This window comes from Chenopodium album, chromosome 14, assembly GCF_948465745.1.
Source record: "Chenopodium album chromosome 14, dcCheAlbu1.1, whole genome shotgun sequence".
Lineage (NCBI taxonomy): Eukaryota > Viridiplantae > Streptophyta > Magnoliopsida > Caryophyllales > Amaranthaceae > Chenopodium > Chenopodium album.
In genome coordinates, this window is record NC_137847.1 from 21,651,164 (window position 1) to 21,674,004 (window position 22,841).

At 34.8% G+C, this 22,841-nt stretch overlaps 2 protein-coding genes and 1 non-coding gene across 3 annotated transcripts; 2 read left to right on the top strand and 1 right to left on the bottom strand.

Moving 5' to 3' along the window:
- Positions 1-441: 441 nt before the first annotated feature.
- Positions 442-547, top strand: LOC145580349 (small nucleolar RNA R71). Its single transcript, XR_014099412.1, has one exon. It is a non-coding gene; the product is annotated as a small nucleolar RNA R71 (small nucleolar RNA).
- A 7,250-nt stretch (positions 548-7,797) lies between these two features.
- LOC145580147 (peroxisome biogenesis protein 3-2-like) lies at positions 7,798-18,458 on the top strand. The gene is made up of 7 exons (XM_081637512.1): positions 7,798-8,341; positions 8,573-8,802; positions 8,896-9,086; positions 9,178-9,308; positions 13,764-13,891; positions 16,620-16,847; positions 17,588-18,458. Exons 2-7 carry the CDS (start codon positions 8,618-8,620, stop codon positions 17,844-17,846), a joined length of 1,122 nt encoding a protein of 373 aa, XP_081493638.1. The 5' UTR covers positions 7,798-8,341; positions 8,573-8,617; the 3' UTR covers positions 17,847-18,458.
- A 975-nt stretch (positions 18,459-19,433) lies between these two features.
- LOC145579086 (glucan endo-1,3-beta-glucosidase 2-like) lies at positions 19,434-21,683 on the bottom strand. The gene is made up of 4 exons (XM_081636365.1): positions 21,420-21,683; positions 20,756-21,097; positions 19,867-19,897; positions 19,434-19,696 (listed from the first exon to the last, which is right to left on the bottom strand). Exons 1-4 carry the CDS (start codon positions 21,472-21,474, stop codon positions 19,600-19,602), a joined length of 525 nt encoding a protein of 174 aa, XP_081492491.1. The 5' UTR covers positions 21,475-21,683; the 3' UTR covers positions 19,434-19,599.
- Between the last annotated feature and the right edge of the window lie 1,158 nt (positions 21,684-22,841).

The window sequence follows — 22,841 nt, forward strand, 5'->3', positions numbered from 1 at the left end:
CTAGAAACATCATGATCATACGACCCACAATCATCACAAAACAAGCATCCACTAGGCATGTTATTAGAAGAAGGAGGGGGTTGAGAATTAGAAGACATACCTCTCCCCTTAGATTGGGAGGGAAGACTTGAAACTTGGTAGGTAGCCCTTTCCAACTTTGCCTTGATAGCGGACATCTCCTTCCCCAAGTTTGTCATTTGTGAGGATAGATTGTTGATTGCATTTAGATGATCAACCGAGTACACCAAAGAGCTACTCTTGGTAGTTGACTCTCTTTCTCCATCTTGCCAATCTCTATAATACCTCACTACGTCTTCAATTATGTCCACCACTTCCTCTTCCGTTTTGTTCATGATAGGACCTCCGGCTCCTCCATCTAAACATGATTTTCCTTGAGGGCTAAGGCCTCCATAGAAGATTTGAATGATTTGATAGGTTGGAATTCCGTGATGAGGACACTCTCTTTGATACTCTTTGTATCTCTTCCATGCTTCATAGAGGCTCTCACTTGGCTTTTGTTTGAAACCTTGAATCAAAGCTCTAGCCTCCGCCGTTTTCTTTTGTGGATAGAAACGGGATAGAAATTCCTTGGTAACCTCGTCCCATGTCCTTAGAGAATTCGGCTTAACCTCCTTGTCTAGCCATTCCAAAGCGCGCCCTATGAGAGAAAAGGGAAAGAGTTTAAGGCGGATGAATTCTTGGGAAATTCCGTTCACCTTGATAGTATTGCAATATTTTCGAACTCCTTGAGATGGTTTAGTGGGCTTTCATGCTTAGCCCCACTAAATTGCCGCCTCTCTATCAAAGTGATCATTGCCGGTCTTATATGCACCGGGAATCCCCAATTCTTTCAATGCCACTCTCGGATTTTCTCCCATTCTTGCTTGTTCTTCTTGTTGTGGTTCTTCTTCACTTGAAATGCTAGGGCTCAAAGATCGTCTAGCACCCCTCAACCTTGAAATAGTTCTCTCAATTTCCATATCAAATGGCACTAGTGAATGACCACGTGCTCTATGCATAAAATCTCAAAAGAAATGGTTAGTAGCACGGCTACAAATGTAGCCTAAAAGAAAATCTTTTTGTATTTTCAATTAAAGGAGAAATAGACTTAACAACTATAACAAAGCACCAATATCATTCCCCGGCAACGGCGCCAATTTTGACAAGAAGAAAATGTAGGTCGTTATCTACCTCTCCCTAGAGCCAAACTTAATTTGTAAACACTCGACCAACCTAACACAAGTATATGGTAAGTCAAGGGTCGAACCCAAAGGAATGAGTAGGAACGATGATATAGCCTATGTCAAGCTAATTCGAAGAATATAAATGGTTGTGGTTGGTAACTAAGATGTCAAAAAGCTAGACAAATTGAAGAATTCAATATGCTAAACACTAGGGATATAGGTTCCACATACAAACTCAATGATTATGCTAATTTATAGATCACTCAATCGATTCAACATCACAAGGGACAAACAATAGTTGCAATCAAAGGAATCCAAAAGCTATCTCTTATAAGCCAAGCTAGGGTTCACTATGAATGGCTAACAAGGAAAATCACAATCAAATTCAATCAATTAAAGCAATTCTCAAATCAAGGATTCATGTCATTGAAATTTGCAATGCAATCTAGATTAATCTTATAGGTTGATCACTCCTAGTTTAATTAATCACATGCACAACTATGTCAACCAATTTAATTGCAACATTCAAATCGATTTAGCATCATCAACTAGCAAAAACCATCAATCAAGCATGCTTCCCCTTCTCCCTAGCAACTAATCTACTCACTAATCATGGTGAAATTAAGGAACAAAACAAATTCAATCAAATTCATATTCATTTAAAGCTTAATCAAAAGAAAATCAATCAATCAACAAATTCTAGAGCAAGGAAAGTAATCTCAAACAAAATTCAAGAAACTAGAAAGAATTGCATTAAAAGTAAATCAAAGGAAAGAAATCTTACTAACTTTCATTGAATTGAAGAAGGAATTTCAAGATCCAATTGAAATCTAAGATCAAATTCAAGTACAAACAAGTAAATCTTAAGCTTCTCTCGCTACTTTCTCTCTCTACTATTTCTGGAAAATTATCTCTCTATTACAAAAGTTAAGTCGTCATAAAAAAGAAAGTCAAAAGCTATAAATAGAAAAATCGAGCGAAGGGGGTTGCGCATGGCCGTGCGCACGCACAGACCAGCCGCGCGCGTGCACAACTGGGTCTGCGCGCATGCACCCCTGTGCCACGTGCGCGCACCCTTGTGTGGTGCACGAGGCCTTGGCTCCTTCGCTTGCTTGATCAAACTCCGCGCTCCCAAGCATCCCCATCATCAGTGCACTCGAGATGATGCCCGCGAGCAAGGCAGTCCCAAAATGAGCAAATTGACTTGATTATTCACCTACAAAACACAAATAAAACAAAGAGAGAAAGCATAACAAAATAAAACTAAAACTAAAACTAAAACTATGAATTATCAACTAAAAATATGAAAAACTCATAAAAACTAATCGAAAACCAAAGTGAATTATAAAAATGGAAAATCAAATAAAACTAAGAGAATTATATGAAAATGATGAAAGAAAATAAAGAAAATGAATCTAAATCTTATTCTTTTGAGCGCCATAAACGACGCTCATCAAATTCCCCCAAGCTAAACTTTTGCTCGTCCTCGAGCAAAACAAAATCAAACCCAAGGGAAAATGATGACACTATTCGAGCAAAGAAAGAAACAAGAAAACTAGAGCAAATGAGAATATACACTAACTCACTTTCGTAGGAATCACGGTCAATTTTAGCAACTAAAGACAAGCCATTTAAACCCCTAGATCGCTCTAGAGGACGAGTGATGCTCTCGTAAAGGTTTCCAAAGAGGTTAACCTATAACTCTTTTTATTAAAAGGGAGGCAAATTATAAGAAAAGAAAAGAGAAAGTTTAAAACCTTGAAAAGAAAAGAAATGCTTATACAATGGACTTTTGCACATGATCAAAGCACGAAGGATATCAAACTTTCTAAAACAATAATGGTAAGCACGTTCTAAGATATCGAGGGTTGATTGAAACATAGGGCATGCTAAGCGTAGAGAACTAATGAGGCGCAATCCACTTTTATCCCAACCAATCTAACCGCGTTCTCCTTGATGGCTTCAAATCTTCCCTTAGTAAGCGTCTATATGGTTCCTCGAAGGAACCGGAAAAGAATAGAATTTGAGGGTTCTCGACATCTTGACCTTGCATCCCTTTGCCTTAGGCTTTAACTCATAATGCCCTCCCTCGGTATATGACTCAACCACTAGGTCAAAAGGACTTTCCCAAAGGTTGTAACGTAAGGGAAAAAGGTTAGGGGTAAGCTTAAAATTTAGAATTTGGTGGTACACCTAGGTTATGAAGCAAATGACATATTTTGTTAATGCAAATGACAATTTAAATGAATCAAATGACAATTTATTCACCATCTGCCTTCTTGTTGATATTCCATTTCTTCCTTTTGTTTGTCGCTTCAGGGATTTGAACCTCATCCACTACTTCTTTACATCCAAAAAAATGAAACAGTTATAAAACTATGAACCATTTTAATAACACCATTAACACGACAAAATTATGTAGTTACCTCCTAACTTCTTCTTCTTCCTTTGAAATGCATACTCATCTTTAACCAAAGTTCTTCTGTTTTTCACATCTGTAGTAAGCCATGCCAAATCCTCATCATCAATATAAGCTATTCCTTTATCATCCTCTTCTCTTTTCCTTATAGCTGGAAAACAGTCCTTTGCCTTCAACAAATGACCTTTATCTCCCCCATACGACACGTCCAGACACTACTATCCACAAAACACAAAATTACCCATTCTGAACCAATCTTCTTTAACAAATTAAGAAAATAAAATAAACAATTACCCCCATTTTTCCAAAGTCACTCGTTTCGAACCGATCTTCTTTACAAGCTTTGATCATTTCCTTTGTTGTCCATACTTTTAACCTCGAAAACTCATCCCACTTAAGTGGATTCTTGTTCAGTCTATCACGATACAACAGCTGCATTTTACATAAACAAACATAACATCAGGTTTATGACTTCCAAGTGAACTGAACAATGGTTTACATTCAGATCTTTTCAAGAGTCAACTTACCGACAAAAACACAATACACCCACCACTTCCACCAGCAAACCCATTGTTGTAAAACCTTTTAGAAAAGCTCCCCATTGCATAAAAAAACTCATCCAAAATGAGAGAGCACCAGTTATATTGTGTAACATCTTTCGCAACTGCAGCTGCATTCAGGCGATGACAAGTTGTTGAACAGAGTGTATTCAACATCAGCAAGACAAAAACCTGTCGAAACTCGTCCTCGTCAGTTAATGGAGCCTCCAAAGCTTCAATCAAAGTCTTCCTTGTTATCCCTTCTGTCTTAGAATTGTAAATGGTGCGGTAATTTATCCACAACCTCTCTTCTAACTCCTCATCAACTACCTTCGTTGGTACCGGTCTCCGTCCGTGAGGTAGGCCCAGAACCCAGTACACCTGAACATGAGAAAAAGGGACAACCATCCCATCGGTAGTGCGAAGGCAATTCTTATCAACATTTACCCGAGTACACAGCCAGTATGCCAACAGTCGAGGTAACCTCTTCCTAATAACATAAAATAATGTGCCAAAACCCATTTCTCTGACTAGTCGAGTCTTTGTTTCATCAAATTTGCCTAATACCCTACCAAATGTCTTAAAAGGGCAGTTTATATTCATTGACTGCAAAATAAAGGCAGAGTTTTAGAACAAATAAAACTCTCAATTTATCTCATAAAACCAGCAAAGTCTTAACAAACATACCGTCTTGTCATATTGTTGGAACGTTTCAATAACTTTCCCAGCCTCCTTTAGCCTACCGCCTACACTTTTTGAATAATCCTTTTGCCATCAAATATAAAAGGAAATGATCCTCATAATACGTTATACAACTCATATCAATTAAACTGAACAACAAATAAAACCACATATTAACAACTCATAACAATACCGTATAAATAATCGGCTTAATGTCTTTTATTACGATCTTCAACTTCACCAACTTCGCCTTCACCAAGATTGATAAACAAATATATAAACTCATTGGTAAAACAACAGTTATTGTACTATACCAAAAGTAAAAGCAACTTTACCACTCCCTAAATTGTACTGGTTGACCCTTGTAGTTCTTCATGTACTTCTTCAATCTCATCCGGTGTATACGATTCAGATGAACTTTCCTCTTCTAAATTAAGATTAAAATTTGTATCGAATCATCAACATCATCACCACCTCTTCCCCCTCTCCCACCTCTCACACCTCTGCCACCTCTTCCACCTACAACAACCAACAACAAGGTTCAGACCAAACAAACAACTACTCAAACCATTTCAAATTTCACAACAAATTACAAATATATTGTACTAAGGTTCAGACCAAACAAACTATCCAAACATGAACCAATATGTAATAATAATGCCAAAGCCAAAGCCTACCCAGATTAAGAGAACAATATCCTTCATTTAAAAGCTATTGGACAACTTAGTTAAATAAAGCAATATTGTGTCCAATTGTAGGTTATCAAAACAAAACTAAGCATCAAATTATCCAACTTTAAGAGAAATGAATGATACTGAACAAATATCAACACATCTATAAATTTGATCTCAATCATTAGGTGCACACTCAGTCACAAAAAGGGAGGCTCAAAGGTTAACAAATAGCTCAATCATTAGGTGCACATACACATTGATAATCACTATGGCAGAAGTACCAGGTGCACACATACACAATGATAATCACTAAGTTGATAGCTCAATCATTAGGTGCATTACTTTGATCTCAATCATTAGGTGCTCAAAAGGGATGATATGTACCAGGACAAAAATAACAAATAGCCTTAGTTATTAGCTTTACATTAGTCTTTGCCCTCTCTACTTAAAAAGGACCACAGAAGAACCAAACCCAACCCATGTGGCAAGAAGGGGATGATATGACTACTTCAAGGCGTGCATAAACATCATAAACAACAAAATCAGTGCTTGATAAGGCAAGAAACGCATGATAATGTCATATTGATTAAGTGCTATATACCCAATTTAAACATCTTCAAACCTTGATAATGTCATATTAAAACCTACATTACTTACTACTAGAATTCTTCTCATTTATATTTCTAATATATATAGTCATATTAAAACCTATAATAAAATCTACAAAAATCTATATTACTTACAATTAGACTTCTTGTCATTTATATTTTTAATAAAGTCATATTAAAATCTATATTATTCCTAATTCACAAATTATTACAAACTTGTCTCACAAATTATCACAAACCCTAATTCTGCTAAGTTTTTAACGAAATTTCAAGTACAAAGCAACTAAATTTGTTGTAAAAAACCGAAATTTAGTACAAACTTAGGTTCAAGAAAACCTAAAAACATGCAACAACCTAAATTTCGATAATTCGAAAATGCATCTTTCATAAGATACCCTAAATTAAGTAAGAATTGTAAATTAACTTGATAATTGCTAGTAAATAACCAGTCACATGCAATTCTAACAATAATTACATACATTAAGCAATCAAAGACTCACCTCGACGCCTCATTTACGTCAGTCAATTACGCACGCAATTCTCTAAAATAATCTTTCCTAGAACAAGTTTTGATCGAGAATCTCTTTCCCCGACAATCTGCGCGCAGAAATAATTGGTCTACTCTCGATTCTTAGGACTTCAATTGTTCAACAAGGTTCAGAGATTCAGAGAAGAGAAGAGAAGAGAATGTGAACAACTTAGGAGAAGAGAAGAGAAGAGAAGATGAACAACTTTAGAGAAGAGAGAGAAGAAAGGGAAAGCGGGAATGGAAGTAAACAGGAACTAAAATATAACAGATATCTATAATATAATTGTAGAGTAAGTGAATGAGAAGCCTTCAAAACCTCAATCCTCAATTCTCATGCACTCCCTTTTTTTTTGGCACTATCCTCTAAATAACTTCCATTAAAAAAAAACAAATAAATAATCCAAATAACTTCCACTTCTACTATTTTTATTTTTTTTCCCTATTTTTGTGCAACAAGCCAACCGTGTGCTGTTTGCAAAAGAACAAACCCCTATAATACTGATGGAGTAACCCTTATAACACTAATGGATAACAATTATAATGTTGAATGGCGGCCGAATGGGTAACCCTTATAACATTTACAGAGTAACTTTCATAATAGCTAGCTACACGGGTGTATCCAGCCTCATATTAGAGTTGGTTACTACTCCGTATATCACAATCAACTTTACGTATTTAAGATATATTTTTTCCATAGAACCTTAGTTCATTAGTGTCATTTATGCTAATATGTGTACTCAATTACATAATTTGTGATGTAATCCGCACCCTTAAAAGGTTGTGATGCTACATGTACCTTTATCATAGTTGGTGTTGTTGCGGTCAATTTTTCCTAAACTATTTGATTATCTACATTGGGAGCAATATAGTCTACTTTCAAAGATATTTAGTTTACTTTTAGTGGAATTATATTTAAGGCCACTTAAAATTATTTAGATTCTAGAATACAAATTCAACCTACACAACACTTCACAATCTCCTCTCATCAATCTTGCTTATGGACCACGCCCCAAACCTGACGCTAACCTACACCACACCACAACAACAAAAAGCAGTCCACAAGCAGCTATCTCCCTCCCTCCTAACTTCCTCTAAACCTCAAAACTCCCTGTCATCAATGCACTACAATAACCAACCTCAAAAACAAAAATTCACTCAATTCACATAAATTTGTTAGCATACTCACCAAAATTCACAGAAATTAAATTTGATTGCATAACCTCGAAAATATTACTAATAACATTAAATTTAGAAATGTACGTCGTCACTTTACATCAAATTATCAAACAACATCAAATTATTTTATCAGAAAACTACTTCAAAACCTGAGTGAAATTTCAATTTTTAGATTAATCTAATTATACCTGATTTTGTGCTTGAATTTGTAGATTTGTGTAGAAATTTTTCAGTGAAATTTGCAGTTTATTCACCACATATCAAAAAATTAAATGAAAAGCCATGCAAAATTACCTCATTACCACTATGTCGGGAAATTTTACCCCAGCAATTTGCTGGGCTGAGACCGACTCATAAGAGGGGTGTGCCTTTTCCAGTTTTTCCCCTCGACAGCTTTTCCACGTTATACTGAACCCTCTCTTCTCTCTCTCCTCCGTCACAGCGTAAATATACTTTTCTGAGGTGTAATTCTCCATTGAAGTGGCTTGTGAGCTTTCTCTCCTTCATCGAAGATTTGAAGCAGCTTCCGAGGTATATTATATTTTTTCAAAATTATCGATTATTGATTTCGCAAATCTAGTGTTAACCATTAATTTAATTGTCACTATATTCAATTTAGGGTTCTTCTAAGGTGGATTATTGATCTATTTGAATACTGAAATCATGAAGGATTATAACGAGCATGTCTTATCTAGAATTTTGCTATTCAAATTTGAGCCTAATTTGATAATTGATTAAAATTTTGTTGCTGATGTATTGCAGAATTTGGTTAATATAACCCTTTAATGTGAGGATGAAATTGTGAAAATGGACTTTTTTCTGTTCAATAAGAGTTTTTGGAAAAGGCACAAGAAGAAAATATTGGTTTCATTGGGAGTTGCTGGAACTGGGTATTTTTTGTACAAGTTGTATGATGCTCACAAACACCGGCTTGCTGAACTGGAATTGGAACTTGCCGCCCGTCGGGAGAATGATGAAAGCATTAAGGCTCAGTTAATATGAATTTCTTTCTGTGTTTGTGTGAATCTTGGTGAAAAACTGTTTTTGGGTTTTTATTGAATTTTATCTTTCATTCCACCTTGTAGAATGCAAGAACATTTCGAGACCATTCAGAGAATAGCTAGCACAACGACGTTGCCTCGAGCCATGAACTTCTTAAGCACTAGGACAAATGAGGAGTTAAACCTTTCGGTGTTGACGGAGAGGCTGAAACAAGGAAAGGATGTGTTGACCCTTCCAGAGAAACTTGAACTATGGGATAAACTCAAAGTACTGAGTATGTTGTCTTTGGATTACTGTTTTTAATTGTTGATTGTGATTTGTGGACGCTTTGTTCTTTGTTCTGAACGAAAGTCTTTTCTTGCCAGGCTTCACTAAAATGGTTACATCAATTTGGTCGGTTACTATGCTTAGCTTATTTGTTAGAGTACAAGTGAACATACTTGGAAGACATCTCTACATTGACATTGCAAGATGTCAGGAAAGCTCCCCATTGCTTGTAAGTATTGGTTCCTTCTGTATTTCTTTTCTTTTGTTTATGTATTATGATGAATGGTAGTTAATACTTGTTGTGAAATCTATTTCCCTAGCTGTATATGTCAGCGTTATATAAATAATCAGACAATAGAGCTAATGACTTGTTATATCACATGTAGTGGTATAGGTTTGTTTAATTTAGCGTTAACGCTATAGTTTTGTAGATGCTCTCTCTTTAGACCCTTGATTGGAAATCAACAAGTGCTACTTCCGAAATGGAAGTAGAGTGCAGTCTACCAAAAATATGATTTGTAAAACATATCCATAGTTGTATCATCTTTCCCTTATTTGTAAGTATAAATTAGCTCTCTATGTGAATAGTAGTTCCATATTACAATTTAAACAATTCCATTTTCTTCATGCTATTTTGTACTCCCTCCGTTCCCTTTTGTTCTTTACGTTTCTATTTTAGGTGTTCCTTTTTATTCTTTACATTTAGTATCTTTCCTTTTTTAGTCAAAAATTTTAAACAAAATTACCCTTGCTTTATAATTTAAATAGTCAAATATCCTTACTTTTCCATGTGCATTTGTACTTTTAGTACTATTTTAATGGTTTTCAAATACTCATTATTACTTTCTCTCTGCTCTCTCTTCTATTTCTTTCTTACTTTCTTCACCTCACATGTACAATATTCTTTTTTAAAGTAAAATTGCACTTTCAATCATTGAATTATTCCAATATACTTCTACTTTACACAATTTCTTAATAACCGCGCATAATTCCAAACGTAAAAAACAAAAGGGAACGGAAGGAGTATGATATTAAGATGCTTCTCGTCAACCCTCATGACACACCTTTTATAAGGAGATAGATTCTTCTTTGATGACATATGTGAAGGTGATCCATTGATTTTGTAAAAGGTTCATGTCAAAGGAATTTGTCTTTTGCATACATCTTTAATTCTATATTTAGCGAATCTATAAGCCACATTTGTTTCATTTCTAATTTGATCTTCAAACAAAATTAATCAAATTGGGGGATTATCTACAAAAAGAAAGCAACTTTGGATTGGGAGATGAGATACCCTAACTAGCATAAAACATTTTATTGAACTTATTAAACTATACCCTAAAACTCTTTGTTGTTGGGTGTTGCAAAGATAATAGAAAACTAAGGATCCAATGAAAAAAAAAGGGAATTGAATGATCTAATGAAGACTTCGGTTATTATATGGATACGCTTTACAAAGTCGAAGTAAGATTATTAGGAATACATTGTTAAGATATGCAAGCTTTCTCTTATGCTAATAGGATGTCTTTGTCCTCTTCAATATCATGTATCTTGATTTCCTATTCTAGTTTTGTCATCTTTAATTGCGGGGCTGTTTGGCTTAATGAAGGCGTAGAAATGGAAACAAGAATTGTGTTTCATCATTTATTCTTTTTTCCTTTCATTTTTTGGTCGAGAACATGACATAACTTTCAATTGTTGGTTTTCTTGGTGACTTTACATTGATGTTAAAAGATATGTCTTCATTGATGCTAAAATAGATTAATACTCCCTTTGTTCCTTTATTTTATACTCACTTGCCTTTTCATGGTCTTTAGTGCGTGTCTTTGACCATTGGTATCCTTAATTGTGCATTGGTAAAAATTTGTTTAGTGGATTCATTGAAAATACACATTGAGATGAATCTATTAAGATCTCCCATGCTAATGCTATCCCTTGTTGATAAATTCGGTCAATTTTCTCTTGTTTTGACCACATAAACAGTGAGTAGTGAAAAAAGGGGGACAGAAATATTAATTAATATTTGATATTTGAATATTAGATCTCGAAGTGAACAATCAAATGATTGCTACAGCTGCTTTTTAGTGTTGTAGTAGTCCTGCTATTTTACTGCTAAGGTGTTTTTGGGAAGGCTGTATACATCTACTCTTTTTTGGGCCTCTTTCTAGCAAAATCAGAACCATGTGATTTCTATTGAGTTTGTATGGTGGAAATGTTATCTGTTTCCTAGGTACTTTTTTCTATTCAACTTCCTGATTTTATAGATGTTGTGCTCGCTGTTGTAACATTCGATGTTGGCAAGAGGAAAAGAGGGTGCAAATTTGGGCCCTGACTTCTAGTTTATTTGAAATTCTAGATGTTTAGTGAACATAATTTATTCATGTGTTGTCCTAAATTTATTTAATATCTGTTTGATTTAAAGCAATTAGTGGCAATTGTAAGGATGTGGAAGATAAAGAGGTTTTATAAATTGAAGTCTTTCACTTGCGCTTTGATTTGGAAAACTTTGGATGGGCTAAAACTTACAAGTATCAATCTCTTTTGTTGTTTCCAAATATCAATCTGATTAGATTTTGGAACTGGAAGATTAATCTTATATTCTATATATACCTATGTATTAATCGACACTCCTGTTCTTTTGTGAATTCTTCTTATTTCCTTCGAATAGGTTGTTACAATTAATTTGAATTTTTATCATTTTCTGCTTTGCAAAATCCGATTCCTAAGGATACTTTCTCAACAAAAAAGTGATTGGGTGAGCGAAATATGAAATAGGGCCACAGTTTTGCAGAGTTGTAGTCCACTCGTTTCTTTATAATAGATGAGAAATATGCTTACTGTGATTTTATCTAATGATATCTAAAAGAATACCCAATCAAGTAGGATAACTTAAAACAGTTTTTTGTCAAATATATTTCTGCTGAACATATGAACCATTTCCTTATTTTCTCTGGGGGCAGAATTTTTTTTTTGTTTCTTCAGGTATCTTTGGTCTCTAGTGGGTCTCTCGATAAACTTAGTTGAAAAATAAAAATAAAGAATTGTATTCTTAAAGGAGGTTGTAAATTTTACCTACAAGAAAATGAATGACCACATGCTTTTATTTGCGCCATGGATAAAATTTTCTCATGATTAATCTACATGTGTTTTCAATGTATGTTTATATTCGATAGGTGTCATTTCATTTGAATGCAAGGTGAAAGATATGGTTGCCTATTTGGTAATTGATATAAATGCAAATTATGATTTCCTATTCATGACAAGAAGACCAGAAGTATATTTGGCTTGTCAGCCCTGAAATAGTAGGGAGACTAGTGAAACTATTATGTCAAATTTACAAGGGAAATTCGAGATGGTATAGGACCCACAATATGCTTAAATGAAGTGTTGTATTAAACTTCATGTAAAACCTTAGGCTTAAATACTTTGGCATGAGAAAGGGGCTAAATCACTGAACCCTTTGCTCTGTAATTATTTGAGGCAAATTCTAGTGATAGTTATATTTTATCTTAGTATTTCATTTGCTCTTGTGCTGCCTACTTTCTATAAAATGGATGAAGCATATTTAATGGGATGAGCTATGATATTTTCAAATCAAAGCTTTGAATCCTTGTTATCCTTCTGTATAACTGTATCCAAACTCCAAAGGACCACAAAATGTCTCGATGTGCCATGTCTAGGGCTGGTCAGAGGGCTTTATGAATAGTTGGAGCCATACCTTACTTAGCGGGATGGCTTTGTAGTAAAATTCAGTAATTTAAGAAACACATATACAAGGCACATAGACATGGGGAACTGGAGAAGGTTATATAATGTGACAAAAGGGCTCATGGTAGTTGAATATAGGTTTATGTGTAGAGATTTTGAACTGCTGCTGAATTGATCGGTGGGCATGAGACAGCTTTTGGAACTGAATCATTTTAGTAGCTGGAGAAAAAGAAAGCAAATCAATTACTGTAGAATTATAGAAGATACAAGCTAAATGGAAGTTCCAACACAGTGAATCAGGGTTGTGGATCAGCAATTAATGTGTCATCCTAGGCTAAACATTGGTGCTGCACGGCCTGCACCTGTCTGAAATTAATATTCCTTGTCTAGTGTGGGGTATCTGATCTCCTGTTTTGTAGGTTATTTTAGCCAAAAACTGATTGTTTAACACCAAATCATGGTAATTGATTGATATACTTTTTGGCTAAGTGTATTTAATACATGCAAATGTAATTATTGGCCTATCAAATTCTCTAGCGCAATAATCATAAATTAACAGAAGGTGGAACCAAATCCACTATTTATTACAAGCATTGTTACTTTTATCATAGTAGTAAAACTTGGATGTATCGGTGGATTGACTCATCAGTTTGCCATTAAAATTAGATCCTCACAATCAAACACACTTACTCTTTTTTGTTTGGTTTTAAGAGATATATACGATGATTGAATTAACAAGAGGCATTTTCTTAGGAATTATTTCATGCAAATTCATGGTAATCAATTAGCAGGCAAGGGTGTTATTTTTATTCATGGGTTCATGGTTTCACTCACTCTTTATTTGTATTATTCTGTGTGGTTGCCTTTGGACATGAGGAAAATAACAGTAAAGGTAGCTATTTATTATGTAAAGGTGGTAGCTATTTATAATGGAAAGTGGAAGAAAAAGCCAATAATGGTGACTTCTACTTTGCAGGAAGAAGCTAGTCTCATTGATCAGGATGATGAACAAAAATTTTTAGCTAGGGCTGATTTTCTGGCTAGTCATGGGTTGCCTGCTTTAATCTTCAATATGCAGGCTGCTGCATCAGAAGTCCTAAAAAGGTGAGTATTATGTTGCATAATCATTTAGGCAACCTTATTTACATTTTACTACATAGAAGATGCTGTATAAAATTTTCACCAAAGTACTGTTAACCTTATTGAACTTTTGGTAGTTGCATACATTCTCCAAGACTAGCATTAACCCATTGAACATTCCATGTTACTATGATAACATAACTATCTATCAAGAGTCTTAATAAATTTACTATCTTTGGATTATTTTTAAGCTTTTCCGATGGGCGTGAGTGCACTTATAAAATGAAAGCGGAAAAAAAAAAAAAAAAAAAAAAAGGAAATGCTTACTTTTGATTCCTGATATGGTCCATATCATTTTGAGGCCATGTAAGTTCTGTATGTGCTTGTTCTTACATAAGGCATACAATTTAGCTTGCTAGTCAACTGCTTCCCTCCGCAAGCCTTAGCAGTTAGCTGGACCTTATCAAAAGGGCAAAATTTGTGCATTGGACAACGTGCAGGTCATAGTTGAACAACTAAAAAAAACAGGGAGGGAAAGAGAATGACTTAAACATTGGGAAAAGAGAAGAATAGAATGTGATTTTTTTTTTTTTTTTTTTTTTTTTTTTTTTGTGACAACAAAGGGAATGAGTTCCACCATACAACCACCTCTTCACTTCTCTTTTCTTCTTTTTTTTGGACACCATGAAGACCCTCACCACCTACCCTAACCGCTCCTCCCCTAGTTGCCCCTCCCCTTCTCCCGAAACCACCAGAAAACCCCTCCCCTCCCCCCAAAAAACCCCTCACCGACCGCAGACCGCCCAAAACCTAACCCTTCACTGCCCCTCTCCCACCCTCGAAACCCTAGCCTAGGGATTCGGGGATGGGGGGAGGGTGGTGGAGGGTTTTGGGCTGTTGGTGAGAGGATTTTAAGGGTTTTTTGGAGGGGAGGGGGAGGGGTTATGGGGAAGGGGAGGGATTTTTTTGTTGGTTTGGGGGGAAGCGGAGGGTAGGTTGGGGTGGGGGGAGGGGAGGGGCGGCCGAAGGAGGCGGTGGGGTAGGTGGGTTTTTCGGTTGTGGGGGTAGGGTAGGAGGGTGGTGGACTAGTGGGAGGTATGGTGGTGGCTAAGGAAAGGGGATGGAAATACTTAGAGGGGTTGGGGATTGAACTTGGAAACTTTAGGGGAATGGGGAGGGTACAGGGAATGAGAAAAAAGCCTAACAAACACCATCAAAAGGAAATAACGACAGTTGATTCCCTTAACCTTTGATGAATACCCCCAACGAAACGGCCCCTTCGAGTTTGCATGTTGTTGCCGATGATTTGTTTCCAAGGAACATGAAAACAGGCCCTTTCGTATCTTGAAGTAAATTTCTTTCTGACGCTAAATGCTGCAATTCTACAATAGAGTATTAAATTAGGAGTTAGGACATTAGCATCATTGGGCCTAGCCCAGTATAAAAAATTTCAGAAATTTTTTTAAAAATTGTTTTTTTTTTTTTTTTTTTTTTTTAATATTTGGGTGATGGATCGGGTTAACGGGTCGGGTGATGGGTGAAAATTTTCCACATGAATCCGATCCGTCACCCGCATCCGTTAATCCATCACCAGCCTATCATCCGTTTAAACCAGGTTTTTCACCCATCCAATAAGACGGGTGGAGCAGGTGAGCGGGTGATCCACTGGATATTTCCCTCTTTAGCTGTAAACCACCTTGATCCAACCTCAACTCTGCTGCAAGAACTTTTTTTCATCATACAAGAGTCTATGTTCTTATTTTAAAATGGTACTTATAGATCCACATTTTTTCTTGCTTCTTTAGCACTGCCAAAATAACTACACATGTCAACTTATTTCCAATTAGAATATCTCTACACTTGCTAAATCCCAGGAAACTGAAGCCTTACTTGAAGCATTAGCGCTTCCTCTCCATGGATCACTTTCCCATTTCTCTTAACTTTCATTATACCATTTTAGGCATCAGTCATTAGGAATGGCAGCTAATGGTGAGCAGGGCTTTCTTCTATTAATCAATGTTGAATAAGACACAGAAGAAACACATTCCACTGCCCAGCAAAGAAACAACTGAGGAAACCCTAGCTTCAATCAAGATATATATTGAAAAACTTCCACCCTAATGTATCATATGAAAATTTCAAGTTATGTTTAAGCATAAATCTAAGAGAAAAGGTTTTTCTGTCATATTCAAGCTCAGAAGCTAATAGAATTTTATCAGCAGTGTCTCATAGGGATGAGTACTCACTGACCACAATCCACCACTTCACCAACTACTTTCTGTACCCTATCAGTGTGTATTGTAGTCTGTACCTGAATATGAGCAATTGATCTTAGGAACCAAGGTAACAGATGTACGATTTCCCTGGTTGTATTACTAGCAAGCTTTGACAAACTCTGAAAATTGAGATATAAGAATTACTGTCTTCAGTTCATTCATGTGCATTACTATATTTCTTTGCCAGAGTTCCTAAAGACACGCATGTTCCGATGTTATTATTCACTTCAGCTACCATTGGTTTTTTAAGTAATTAAATGAAGACTAAAGAACATTCTTATACTTGAATATGTCTTAGGTATGAATCAGCAAGTTCTTAAATTTATTCTTTAATTTTTGCTGATGATTTAAGCTGTAATAATTAATTTATTTGAGAAGTATGTATTGTTTGAAAGAGATTTCACTAAACATGTGGTATTAAAGGTGTTATCTTCCAGTGGAATTTGTAACAACTGCTGAATTGACTGCCATTGCAGCAAACAGCTGAAAGATGTCTTTGATCCCTTAATACTTCATGAAACTATTGTTCAAGTACTTGACACATTCATGAGCATGGGAAGGCCTCGTCATTGGATGCAATACTTGCTGCCAGAAGATGCTAAATTGCCAAGCTTAGCTGCATCTCAGAGCGGTGATAATTTAATTATTTCTGATGTGCCCAAATTCGATCAACTCATGACGGAGACACATACTGTTTTATCGAGGTATGCAATAACCCCCTGCTTCAGCTCTTGCAAGTACTACTGTAGCATGGGCTTGTTCCCATTGCCTAATTTTTATCCTTTAGGCTTTGACCAATATCTTGCTCACTTAAACACATGCCATTATGCATCACCAGCAACTCAAAGGTCCAGAACTACTTACCGTGATTGCTCAGAATGATAACTAGTTAATCCTTCCATTTCATATAATGTTCATCACTTTAGTACTTAACCATTTCTATTCTATATTGTATGTCATCTAGAATATCCTTTCACAATAAGATAGCTTATTATTAATACAAATTGTTGATTTAAGTGGATTAAAAAAGAATGTAGTGGGGGTTAATTTGTGGAAAGAAAATCTGGTTGAGTTAAATAAAAGGTGAATATAAAGAAGTGAGTTAGAGGATGATAAAGAAATGAGGCTTATATATAGGGACAAGAGTTTTGTGTGAAATGAGATTTTTTTTAGGGCTAAGAATTTTGGGAGAACTGAGGCTTTTATAGTTTTATTTAGGGACATAGGGAGTAGATAATGTAAGAGAGAATTTTACTGGATAATACTAAACTGGACAGGACTTTCTAGCAAAAATATGTGAACAGATTTGTGTAATGCCTGTCATATACTGTGTATGATCATTGATGTAAATGTTAATCTCAAGGAACTGCATTAATAGAAACCACTAGTTCAGTTTTCTGATTATTGATGTATCAAATATTAAATTAGTGTTTATTTTGTGCAGTAACGAGTTCACAAATGTGGTAGATGTATCTCTCAAGACGCTGGTGAATGCTATAGTGAGAGATATTTTTGTCGATCAATCAGGAGCAGGTACATCCTCATCAGGCATAGCATTGGTGAAACTAGTGCCTCGAGTTGCACAAATGAGTCAGCTACTACTTGATGAACCTACAAGTAACCAGTTTGTTCAAACGATAAAAAATATACAGGATGTTGAGTTGTTCTTCACCATCCTCTATGCCAATGCCTTAACTGTTTAATCACTTTGGAGATTGTACAATAGATATTTGTCTCAAGATTCAGATAAATAGAAATTTGTCTGCAAAGTCGCAATATCTGTTGGGATTAAATTTGGAGGGTGAAGCCTACAGTGGAACTTTTTTTGGACAGAGGGAGTGACAGCATGCTTCTCTGTGACGCTCAAGAAGAATTGGAAGTACATCCTCTACGGTTTATTTTAAATGTTAGCCATGCGGAAGCTTTCAAGTTCTTAAAAACAATTCAGGTTCGTTTGTTTAAAGGTCTTCAAAAAAGGTAAGAGGATCAACTTGGCTAATTCCCTTAGATGATAATTGTTAAGCCATGTTTATCATTTCCTTTTCCCTCTCCTTTCCTTCAAAGTCCTGTACCCTCATTCTCCACCCCTGTAAGGTTCACTTACCTTCTCCCTTCTGCTCTATGACCACCTTGATCCATAATTGACCACTTAAACCAACCACCATAATCGCCACCCTTCAACCCTTGTACCCTGACCACCATCAACCCACCAAAAACCCACCACGAACACCACCCAACAGCAGGAAACACCACATCCACCACAATAACCTGCAAACCACAAAAAAAAAAAAAAAAAAAAAAAAAAAAACTGAAAATCACCTCTCTTCACCCCAAAAATTACCCAAACCACCCAAAATAGAACTTCAAAAACTCATAAAACAATACCAATCATCACAAAACAGCAGAGCGACAAGATTTAAGGGAGGGTCAGCGGCAACATGAAGGGGCAGTAGCAACAAAGGAAGGGAGGCACATCAATGGTGGTAGGATGAAGGGGTTGGTTGAAGTGATCGGTGGTGGTTGTAGGGGGAAGGGAAATGATGGTTAAGGCCTACTTAAGGGGGAATCTCTTTCTGTATGTCCATAACAAACTAAGGAAATTTAAGCGATTAGCTCTCTACGTTTTCTCGTATTTCCTAGAATCTTTTCCTTTTCCCTTCATGAACCAAATAGCCCCTTTTTCTTTTAATGACACTCTTCATAGGCAAATTATATTTATTGTAAAAGGGTGTGTCAAATGTCAAGATATGTGCTTCTAATTTGTTTGATTATATTTAGTCAAAAAATAAATAAATAAATAAATAAATAAATAAAATAAAAAATAAAATAATTGTTTGAGTATTATCTTAAACCGTCTTAAATTCTCAAGTGTTTTAGAAATTACATTATTAGTACTTGTATGTATCTTTTACATGGCTTTGAAATCGCAAACTTGTTTAGCAAGTACTTATAAATGTGTTAGACCAAGCTTAATGGTAAGGATTGAACCCCCCACTAACGACTTACTCTTTCCCCCTCAGTTTCAAAGTATTTGATCCATAAATATCCGACGAAAACTGAAAGGTTTGAGGTATACTCAAAATCTTCTCCCTATCTATTTTTTTTAAAAAAAAAGTTATACATGTGTTAGTGAAAGAAAATGTGTCTTTATTTGTTTTTTATTTTTAATTTTATAAAATTGTAATTTGATATGCAAAATTTTATAAAATTGTATTGCCACAACAAGATATACAAAGCAGATATTAGGCATCTAAACCAACTATTTTGAGCCATAAAATGTGAGACAAAAAGCCATTACATTGTCAAATATTCTTGACCTATTTCCAAAGAAAAGCATCCTTCTAACAAAATAACAATTTTAATCTCCAAACAAAAGTACGTAGTTTAAAGCGTTTCTTAACTACTGTCCTTGAGCTAAATATTCTCCTTCTACCCTTTTCAATAACATAATCACGTCTAATTGTACCATATTGTCATGTATAATAGCATCAAAATGCAAATGAGTACATTATGTGCATCTTGCTTTGTAGTCGACGAGCGTAGAGGGCTGAGGCTGTTAAAAAACGAAGAAAAACAGACTTCGTATCAGTATTTCATCGAAATTTTACTGTTATATGAGTAATATTTGCCTGATTAATGTTGATAAAATTGGAATCGTATTAATATGTAGATTATTTATAAAAGGGTCGATGAACTTTTATGTTTCAAATAATTTCAGCATACCTGGAAGCAGCATAAGAACATTTACCATAGCCTGCATAGTTTCAATTGAATACGATTAGCAAGTGTTTAGGATAAAAAAGGGTTTTTGAAGAAAGGGGAAAAGAAACTACTAGATTTTAAATGATAAATGACTAAAAGGTTTGGAGAACATGAACAACTATATCTCAGAGCCTATTATGTACACCCAGGGTCATTTACTTATTCAATCAACAAATGAGTAAAAATACTATTTGCTCAACCGTACACTCGGGTGTATATAATAAATTCCAACTAAATCTAGTAATCCTTCCTTTCTTACAAGTTTTATTTCTTTTTACAAAAAAAAATTAAAAATTAAAAATTAAAAAAAACCTTAAATATTCAGTTTCCATTTTCTAATTTTCTATTGTCTTTTTTGTTTTTTTTTTACACAAAATTATATCTTTTTTTAACACATTTTTTTCCCGAATAATTTTAATGCAAACTTTTGCAACAGTACACTTCTACTGTTGATTCTACATCTGGGATAACACCCCATCAAATGTTACACTTAACCACCTAGCATTTACATAATTAGTTAATATGAACTTGGTCATTTGTAATCACGTAGCAAATCATTTTCAAAATTAATCAATTGTAACCTATCATGATCAAGGTCTAAGCCAAATGGTTAATATTGAGGTCCAAAAAATCTAAGCCTTTACCCTCATAATTTTTCATAATATAGTGGCCAACTGCGGTCATAATAAAGAGTTACTTTTGAATAATTAGCACGACTACCTAGTCGGTAGGTGACCTTTAGATTCGTGTACCTTATTAGTACAAAAAAAAAAATAAAAAAAAATAAAAAAAAATAAAAAAAAAAAAAAAAAAAAAAAAACTAGTGGGAGTGAATAGACAAGTTAATTACTTGGGTCTTTCTTTGTTAATGTAGATGTTCCACCAAAGTTGCAAGCAATGTCATTGTTACCATTCTGCTGATAATACGCATTGAAGGCATAAGAAGCGTGTGAAACCACCGTATTAGGCTCGTAACACGGTCCACCGGCTTTGATCGGACTGCAATCGGCTTTTCCGTCACCACAAGCCCAATCCAGTGCTATCTGTAGATTCATTTGAGGTGCCCAAGGAATTGCTACACACCAAGTTGTTGCATCAAGGAATGTAGTGTTTCCTTCTGGTGGAGATAAAGCTGTGTTTGGTATTGTTGCTTCTGCCTTTTCTTCTACCGTTACATGTCCCATTGTGTACACTTCACATAATTTGTTCAACAACAAAACAAACACAACATTTTAATTAACATTCTGTTACTTAAAATAAATTAATAAAATAAATAAAACTCTTCATTTTTCATTTAAACCAACTTTTTTTACATTTTTTTTTTCCAAAATCATTGATATGTACTTTGAATATTGCAAAAATATATGAAGTTTGTACAATGTGACAATAACATAACATCCGAATACATTTGTACAAGATAACTACGCGTTTAAAAAAGAATCTACTCATAGCATTTGAAAGATTGAAAAAAATCAAATAAGACACAAGTTAAAAAATAAAATTATGAAACATACCCAAAAACCATGGTATCATGAGCAATATGTGACAAAACCAAATTCTTCTTTTCATTTGTAAATATTAGCTCTTGAATTATTTGTAATGTAGCCAAATATATCACTAAAAATCAAATACCATAATACTTTGTTATGTATATATAAGAACGTAGAACATTATACTCCTATTTATTGGGTAAATTTGGCTTATTACTTCATTGTGTTGAATAAAAAATTTAATGCAAAGGAAGCTAAAGAGAAAAACTAATAAATAGAATAGGCTGATTATTTGCTTGTATATGAAGAATAAATTTAATATAATGCATAAGAAGCTAAAGAGAGAAAATAAGTAATAAATGCAAGATAGTTGAAGCATCATAAGTTTTCTTGTTGAAGAAATAAGCTTTAATTTGTCTGATACTCTTTTTAATGTTTACTTTGAAAAATCAATTAATTGTTAGGGAAGTCTAATGGATACTCTACAACTAGTTCTCATGTACTTGATTTGATTTTATTTCAGCACTCACCGCTTATAATGACCTTTTTGCATAAACGCATAAAGATGAGAATTTGGTAGAAATTGTTAATAAAGTACATCATGGGCCTACTCTGCTTATTGCTTTTTTTCTTTTTTTTGGTTTTGTTAATAACATTTTTATGGTGATTTCCTTAATGGATATTAAGGGTGCTAATTGAGTCGAGCAACTTGCAACCAACTCGAACTCGAACTCAACTCGGTCAAGGCTCGGTCAAAACTCGATTCAAGTTAGCTCAACTTGAATTCATCTCAACTTGAGATGTTAAAGAGAACGAGTTGAGCAAGCTCTAACTCGACTCGATAAGCTCGTGAGCAACTCGATGGTATATTTTATTAATATAAAATTTACAAATAAAGTTACTATGTTTAAACAAATTTGACACTTAATAAGTGTTAATTTATATTATCGAAAGAGAAAGAGCAAATCTTTAATATAATAAATATATATAAAAAAAAAAACAATATAAAGTGAACAAAAATGATAAATAAAGGTATATAATTATAGATGGGCAAAAACTTTGACGAGCAAATCGTGAGTTACTCCACTCGACTCGAAATTTAAATGAGCACGAGTCGAGCAAGTTTTATTAGATCGAAACTTTAACGAGCCACGAGTTGAGCACATATAAAAAGTTTTTGAGTCGAGTCGAGCACCCCTTATGGATATCTATCTATATCTATCTGTACTATATATTAAAAGGTGTTTCGAATCAAGTCGATATGCCACGTGGCACTCTCCACGGTGTTTCGAAACATGTCTACATGCCACGTGTCACTCTTCCTAAATTTTCTTCCATGTTATTACACACGAATAAAAAAATTAGAAACATGATTTATATTTTATGAAGACTCGAACCCTTGACCTTAAGGTTAATAAATAAGAGCTTAACTATTGAACTATGTCA